This window comes from Neovison vison, chromosome 2 (assembly GCF_020171115.1).
Source record: "Neovison vison isolate M4711 chromosome 2, ASM_NN_V1, whole genome shotgun sequence".
Classification (NCBI taxonomy): domain Eukaryota; kingdom Metazoa; phylum Chordata; class Mammalia; order Carnivora; family Mustelidae; genus Neogale; species Neogale vison.
In genome coordinates this window covers 190,968,369-190,976,500 of record NC_058092.1, presented here as the reverse complement: position 1 = coordinate 190,976,500, position 8,132 = coordinate 190,968,369, and the positions used below count along the sequence as shown (strand labels likewise).

The window sequence follows — 8,132 nt, the reverse complement described above, 5'->3', positions numbered from 1 at the left end:
ACTCAGTTTCTTAGCTGTAACATGGGAGAATGGCTACTATCCTTTATTACATCACAAAGAGATTATAGAGACTGAAGAGGGTAAGGAAGGGGAGAATATTTAAACAATTTAGAATAGAACACAATGGTAATGGATGGAGTGGTAAGTTATCAAGGGTAGTTACAGCTTAGAAGCTCTGCCATTAAAACTGTAACACTATCCACCCTGTTAGCCGTCTGCATCACAATGCTTCCTGTGGTGGTAGGACTGAAAACTGGGTCATTAATATTTTTTTTATTAAAGATTTTATTTATTTATTTGACAGAGAGCTAGAGATCACAAGTAGGCAGAGAGGCAGGCAGAGAAAGGGTAGCAGGCTCCCTGCTGAGCAGAGAACACCATGTGGGACTCAATCCCAGGACCCTGAAATCATGATGTGAGCTGAAGGCAGATGCTTAACCCAATGAGCCACCCAGGTGCCTCCTGGGTCGTTAGTACTTTTGTGGTTGCATGATCTTTGAAATTTTCACACCAAATTTCTGAGTGTTTTAATGGGCCCCCTTTTCAGTCACCAAATAATGGCAAGTATCCAGAAATGGTCACCAGAGGGCGCTAGATCACTTACGGTGTCTGCCGGACTCCCCAGCAAAACCACCATGATCAGTTATGTCAAGAGTATTGGAACTGGGTCCAGGCTGGAAAAAAAAAAAAGAAATCCAGTGTACATTAGTTATGATGTTGGGCCAACACTTAAGTAAATAGGCTTCTTTTTTTCTCCTTGGCTATTACTTTAGCCGTTCTGCTTTTTCAGTTTGTATGCTAATGTATTTTTATTTATTTCTTTTACGTCAGTTGAGACCGTTCAGATGAGAATACTTCAGAAACCTGAAACTCTGGTTGGTTTTGAGAGCAGCCATAGGCACATGTTCACATGACAAAGAGGTCGCCCTCCCCTCTGAGAAGTTTATAAATGTACTGAGAAATAAATATATGGCCTATATTATTTTCAGAAAGGACAAGGCTGAAGTTGGTCTTTGTGCTTAGGCTGTCAGTGCTTGCCTGGTGGTCCCTGGTCCCCAGCCTGCAGACAGGCCTCGGGGAGGGGAAGTGCCCTGGGGACATTCGGAGGATCCTGTCTCTCCTCCGCCTTGGAGTCTATCTGCTGGTGGGGCCCTCCAGGCCACAGCGTAATGACTGCCGCGGAGAGCAGGAACACTTAGCCCCAGTCCTTATCCCAACTGAGGGGCTCATTGGGTGCAGAACAGCAAATTGGGGGCAGGGAACAATAGTCTTGCCTGGACTCGTCTTCCCCATCATCTGGTGCCTGTATACACACAAGCTCTGGTTTGGGGTCAGAAGCCGTGGTTGGCGTTTGGCTGTGTTTTGGGTCACAGTAGTTACAACCCAGACTTGTATAATGTTTTCTTTTTCTTCCTTACAAATAACCCTTTGTTATTTGTAGGTAGGTAGGAAGAGCAGTTCCTGTTTTTATTCCAATTTTACAAGTGAGGGAACACGATAAACCCAAGGCACTGAAGTTTCTTTTAACTTTGAGGTTCTATTCCATCTTGTAGAACCTTTTCCCCAATTGGTTAGACCAGGTGTGGGTTTCCCGAAGCTGGTGGTGGGAGAGGCAGGCAAAAGCCTGATGAGGGCTCTTTCTGGTGGATGGTGGCATTCTCATTCACTGCCTACCCGTCAGGCCATCTTGGGAGGTGGTGTGGGACGGGAGTTGTAGGCAAGGTAGGATATTGACTTTGATAGCAAGGAACTCTGATGAATTGTGACTCCGCCTAGGTTTCGTCTTACAGAAGTTGCTAAAACCTTCAGCCAGCCCTGGCGGAGGTGATGAAGAGAGCAGGAGACAGGACGATGGGATTGTGAAGGTGACAGTGGGGGAGAAACACAGGGGGGGATTCCGCAGTTGGGGTGACGACGTCCCAGCAACCAGTGGTTTCTTGCTAGTAGCCCCAGACTGGTACTGCAGGAGAACTTGGGTCATGGGGGCTGTCCAGGAATGCCTGGAGAAGAGTCATTGTGTGTGGAAGCTCAGTTTTAAGGGGAAGGGAATCCGTTCTGGGGGTTTCTATTCCCTGCGAGCAGACAATCCTGTCATTCCTGTTCTTATTATGCTGTGGGTATTTTATTTTTAAATTTCAAATCTTGTACTTGATTTAAGGAAAGTCCTTAACGTTCCTGGCATATGCTGAGGCCCAAAGGGAGCAAAGTACAGCCATTTAGAGGGCTAATGAATCAAAGGAGTCTCAAGGTCACAGTTACCTTCTTGCAACATCTCCATAGCACTTTTGGGGCCGACACTTAACTCAGTGCTGGGAAGAACCCAGGGTCTTTGCAAGGACTAATGCAGCACAGATGTGTTGAGAGAGGCTGCTGAACAGGAAGGATGAGGCTACATGTGCTATCTGGGTGACAGTTTCACTTTCTGGAAAATACCATCTGTAACTCCCTCTTATGCATTGCTTTGTTTGTTTTGAATAGTAAGATTATGTTTATTTTTTATTATGTTCAGTTAGCCGACATATAGTAGTACATCATTAGTTTTTGGTGCAGTGTTCAACGGTTCCTCAGTTGTGTATCACAGCCAGTGCTGCTCCCTTTTACGTGTTGATTTTTGAGTACCAAATTCTCAAGAACTCTTACCTCCTTCTACTTCCCCCTTTGACTTTGGCCCTGACTCTTTTCTCATGGGTATGTGTCCTGAGCCCAATGAACACATTCTGAATGAGGTTTGGAGAAGCTGCAAACTTTCCCTTCTGCTTTTCTGCCCTGCCAAGCCTCCCTTTTGGGGTCCTCCCCAGCATCCCAGCATCCTAGGGCCTCCAGGGGCAAGGGGTGGGGCTGAGCTCTGGCTCAGGCAGAAGCAGGGCTGGGCCCATACAGTAAAGGATGCTAACTTGGCCCTCACCACAGGAAGGGCTGAAAGGAACTTGATAATTCCAATTAGTCTTAAACTAATGAGCTGGAAACTTTGGGGAAACCACTGTGGGTAATGAGGGGAGAGTGTGACCATCTTCTTCCTAATTAGCACTGGAAAAACTTGTAGTCCAGCTGGTAGCCAAGAGGAAGAGCAGTGTACAGAGGGAGCAAAATTTCTGAGAGCATCACAAGAGGTTTTCCCCTGTGGTGTAGGGATAGAGGCTGCTGAACAAAACCAGGCTTCTCCTCCTCTTTAAAGGTGGGGGTAGGAGGGAAGACCCTAAATGGGGAAAGGGAGGCTTGAATGGCCCCTTCTCCCAGCTGCCCTCTTCACACAGTGGGGTCTGGGGCTAGATAAAGGGGGAGTGACTTTGGGGAACTCAATTGTCTATTGTAGCCTGCACCATCCCTGAGGCCAGGTCCCCCTTGCTCATTTCTTTTTACCGAAGAGACAGGCAGCCTCTGTCCCTTAATAAAGAAAATGCAGAAAAACCACCTGCTGCTATCAAGGGCCAAAGACCACCCGCCAGCCTCCAGCTATGCGTGGGGCACTGGGGCACTTAGGAAGGGGATAGGGAAGAGAGAACTAGAGGCCAGAGGGGGTCGAACTAGGGTGTATATCCAGAAGGGTCCTCCTCACTCCCAAAGCCCGAGAATTTGGGGGGTGTCCGGCCTGTGGTGTCGATAGCTGGTCACTCCTTTCCTCCCCACCGGGGGATCCTTTGGCAAAAACGGCCGACCATAGGTGCCCCGCCATCCTCCTCGGGTCCCCCCGGGTTGCTCGGCTGGGGGCGCAGCACCTTGGAGAGAGGCGCCCGATCCCGAGTCTTGATTCAGGGCGCTCTACCTTGCGTTCTGGGGCTCAGGGGCTCGTGCCAGGGGGCCGCCGAGGGGTCAGTCTGCCCCCGGTCCAGCTCCGAGCCGAGGCGAGCCGGCGGTGCAAGCCTCCTCCCCTCTCGCCTCAGGCGGCCTGAGCCCGCGCCCGCTCCAGTTGCTGCAGCTGCCGCTGCTGGCGGCTGCGGGGAGCGCGGGGAGCGCGCCGAAGAGGCTCGGGCGGCGAGGACGGAGACGAGGAGGAGCCGGAGGAGGCTCGGAGGAAGAACGAGCGGAGGCCGAGGAGGCTCAGCGGCGTGGCGACGCGGCTCAGGGATCCCGGGGGGCATGGGCTAGCGGCCGGGGCTGCCCGGCAGCCGGACGCCGCGGACCTTCCGTGGCCCGACGCGTGCAGGGGTGGCGAGCGGGAGCCGAGCGCAGCCGGGCACGGCTGGCTAACGCGGGGGCGTCCCGGAGGAGGGGGCTGATTACCCATTATTAACTAGTTGCCGCCTAATAAGCCAGGAGCGGCGGGTGAGCGGCGCCGGCTGCGCGCGGGGAGGGTCCCGGTCCCGAGCGCAGCGCACTCGCGTGGCGCACGGCGGGCCGGCGCGTGGACCCGGGGCGGGCCCGGGGGCGGCGCAGACCCCGGGCGCGGGCGGCCCGCGGCGCCCCCTGGCTCTCGGCGCTCGGGGCCAGCGTAGCCCCGGGCGAGCGGGGCGCGGGCCGGGGCGGGGAGCTGCCCGCGCGCTCCATCCCCTCCCCCCCGGCGGGCGGCCGGGGGGAGGGCGGGCGGCGGCGGCCCGCCGTATATATCTCGGCGCACCCCGCCAGGTCGCGCACAGCGCCCCGAGCCCAGGCGCCTCCCCGCCCCCTCTCCGCGCTCCGCGGCGGCGGCGGCAGCAGTAGCAGCAATATGGCTGTTGATGGGTGTTCGGGGTGGCGCTGGCGGCGGGAGGAGCTCCCCCGAGCCCCTGCGCCGGCTGCCCGTTGCTAGCTATGGCAAATGGTGGCGGCGGCGGCGGCGGCAGCAGCAGCGGCGGCGGCGGCGGCGGCGGCGGAGGCAGCAGTCTTAGAATGAGTAGCAATATCCACGCGAACCATCTCAGCCTAGACGCGTCCTCCTCCTCCTCCTCCTCTTCCTCCTCCTCTTCTTCCTCCTCCTCCTCTTCCTCCTCGTCCTCGGTCCACGAGCCCAAGATGGATGCGCTCATCATCCCGGTGACCATGGAGGTGCCGTGCGACAGCCGGGGCCAGCGCATGTGGTGGGCTTTCCTGGCCTCCTCCATGGTGACTTTCTTCGGGGGCCTCTTCATCATCTTGCTCTGGCGGACGCTCAAGTACCTGTGGACCGTTTGCTGCCACTGCGGGGGCAAGACGAAGGTAACGCGCGCCCCGGGCGCCCGCCCCCTGCGCCAGCCCACCTCCTCGCTCCTCACCGCGCCGTGCCGCCCTCCATCCCTGCCTGCCTTCCCCGCGCCGCCCGCCCTTCCCTCCGCTCTCCCCGCGCCCGGCTTGGCGCGGCGGACGGCGCGCCGGGGCTGAGGAGTGGCCCCCGACCGGTGCGCTCCGGGACGCGGACGCCCAGTTCCGTCCCCTTGTTTACGGCGGGGTCGCGGGCGGCTGCGGTTGGGGCCGGGCGGGGGTGAGGGGGAACGTGCGCCGCTCGGGGGCCGGGATGCGGGGTAGGGAGAGCGGAGCACGCGGGGCCCGAGGCCGCGGGGGCGCCTCCCGGTGCGTGTGCCGCCCGCCTCGCCTGCCGCGGCCGGGCTCCTGGTGGTGGGAGAGGGGGGAGCACGTCGGCCCGCACTCCAGAAACCTGTTGGGGAGACGAGTTCGTGGAGTCGGACGGCAGGAGAAACCCTTAGGGCAGGGGAGGAAAATTTTTTGGACTGGGGAATCCCGGGGGAGGAACCTGGCCAGAGGAAGTGTGGGGACCTCGGGGACAGCGAGGGAAAGTTGGGGAGCTGCATCCCAGTTTTGGAGGCAACCCACGGAGGTTGCCACTTTAGGAATGTGGCGAGGTCGCACATCTGATGTCACCTTCCTCCCCATCCCTTAGCTATTCTCGTGGAACATACCCCGCCCCAAGTTCTTTAGCCTCTGTATTCTCGCCCCCACGCCACCTTCCCTAGGTCCCCGGAAATGCCGCCGGCGGCGGGGAGCTGGAGCAAGGAGGTCCGCGCGAGAGCCTCCGAGGCCGCGGTTTCGCGCGGAGCCTCCTCCCCGGCGCTTTTGAGGTGGCTGGATGTCGGCTTAAGCTATTCCTGGCGCAGAGACGCCCACCACCACCGAGGCTCACTACACCTTAAGTATGGTTGCTAGGCTGACTGCCTGGTCTGTCGCCGTGTCCCTAGAGATGTCCTCCCCTCCCACCCCCCTCCACGCACTGGCTGAAGGTGAGGGGCTGGGGCAGTTTTTCACAGAAAACTGCAAAATGGAAAAGAAAGAACTGGAAAAAAGAGGGACCGAACTGCTTTGTGTTTGAGTAAGGGGACTTCATGGCGCCAACTTTTTCGGAGGGAGGGGAGATCAAAGGGAATTGGGGACCCGTTCAAGGTAGAGGCAGGTCTGGGTCGCACACCTTCTAGTAAAGTTAATGCCAGGACCCCTCAAACTTCCACAGGGCTCCGCAACTTGTAGCAGCCTCCTTAGTTGCTATGGGAAGTAGGGAAGCCAGGGGCTGTGGGTGAAGGACAAGGAGGAACCCAGGCTCTCTCTCTCCTGATCATTAATTATACACCGCGCTGGGTGCTGGAGCTCAGCTGTGTTTTGTGGCAGCGCACTTGTGTTTTGGAAAATACTGGTGTATTGGAAATAAGGGAGAAAAATAAAAGCCATCTCTCTCTTCCTCCTCCTCCCACTTCTCCGGAGGCTTCCAGATGTTGGCCAGGCAGCTTTGGAGTTACCTCCTCCACACAGAGGTTTCTCCTTACTTGTCCAGGTGGGAAACCGCCCACGTTCCAGAGACGCAAACAAGCTAAGCAGACTCAGAACCATGAGACCCCGAGACCATGCTTCTTGCCTTAGCCTTCTTCTTAACTCCTTGTTCGTAGACCTGTTCACTCATCTCCTCCTCTCACGGTCTTCAGTCCTGGAGTTGTTTGCTTTTTTCCTTTACTGAGAGTCCATGTCTGGCCTTAGGGGAGGGATAGCTCCTGGTCGTGGGCATCTAAAATGTTCAAAACCACGAAGTGGTTTGGGAGCAGTTTTTAACAACCTCCTCATCCTTAAGGAATTGGGCATTCTCGATCGTAACGAAAACTTTTTCAATGAGTCAAAATAAGTTGTGGTGTTTTTGTGATGGTGGGGTTTTAAACACCGCTTCCACGCCCTTTTACCCTAGGGGTCCATGGATGTCAAGGCAATCCCGGGGAGGAAATGTTGATGGGACTGTTCACACACAGAGTCTCTTTCATAAATGATGACCAAGCATAACTTGTGTCAATCATCTCAAGAAAAGAGATTTTTGGCAATGATCATTAGAAAAAGCGATCCCTGTCTACTAGGCTATACTTTGTAGCTCTGAGGCGGGCTGAGTTGTCATAACTGGAAGTTTCTACCAAAAATCAGCCTGGAATGAGAGATGCTTGCAGTTGGTTGGGAGCTTATGAGGCGAGTGGAGGACCGAACAGAGGTCAGGTCACTTTTAATACCATTAGCGTGCACTTTAAAACACGCCCAGAATCTCTTAACAACTGCACGTTGATTTGGTCGCTTGAACCATGCGTAGCCAGCTCCTTAATAGGAACTTAGGCCTTTTCTGAGCTTTTCTTTCTACCCCCGAGGGCTGTATTTTTTACGGCCATCCTGGTGTTTTGTTCTTCATTCTTTTTTTTTTTTTAAAGATCTTATTTATTTATTTGACAGATAGAGATCATAAGTAGGCAGAGAGGCAGGCAGAGAGAGAGAGGAGGAAGCAGGCTCCCTGCCGAGCAGAGAGCCCGATGCAGGACTCGATCCCAGGACCCTGAGATCATGACCTGAGCCGAAGGCAGCGGCTTAACCCACTGAGCCACCCAGGCGCCCTTGTTCTTCATTCTTTTCACTTTTCCAGTATTTGATAGTTGTCGAAGTGCGGTACAGAAGAATACATCTGGCCTAAGCTTGGAATAATGATTTTAGTGCTAGCTAAGCTTCCCAAGCAAACCGAGACTGCTTATGCACAGAAGTCTGTCGGCCCTCAGCTGTGCTCGTCCTCACCCTCATTCAGTCCTGAGATGGTTTGACCAGGAGCTAGGGTCCCGCGGAGGGCAGGTGTCTAGCATCTGAAATTCCATGGGAGGTCCGTTTCCACAGGGTGTCCTGACATCACAAGTGTTTGGCCTCTGGGAGAGCACCATCTTTTTTGATCAAAGGAAGCCAGGACTATGGGCGTGTCTCATGGAGCTTCTCATCTGATT

The 8,132-nt window shown here is 55.3% G+C and overlaps 1 protein-coding gene across 24 annotated transcripts in view; it reads left to right on the top strand.

Annotated features, from left to right (window-relative positions):
- Positions 1 to 4,514: 4,514 nt before the first annotated feature.
- Positions 4,515 to 8,132, top strand: part of KCNMA1 (potassium calcium-activated channel subfamily M alpha 1) — a 730,059-nt gene continuing 726,441 nt past the window's right edge. For all 24 annotated transcript variants that reach the window (XM_044239898.1, XM_044239897.1, XM_044239893.1 and 21 more), the window contains exon 1: positions 4,515 to 5,112. In XM_044239898.1, the coding sequence (XP_044095833.1) occupies positions 4,729 to 5,112 (384 nt within the window). In that variant the 5' untranslated portion in view covers positions 4,515 to 4,728. The remainder of the gene's footprint in view (positions 5,113 to 8,132) is intronic.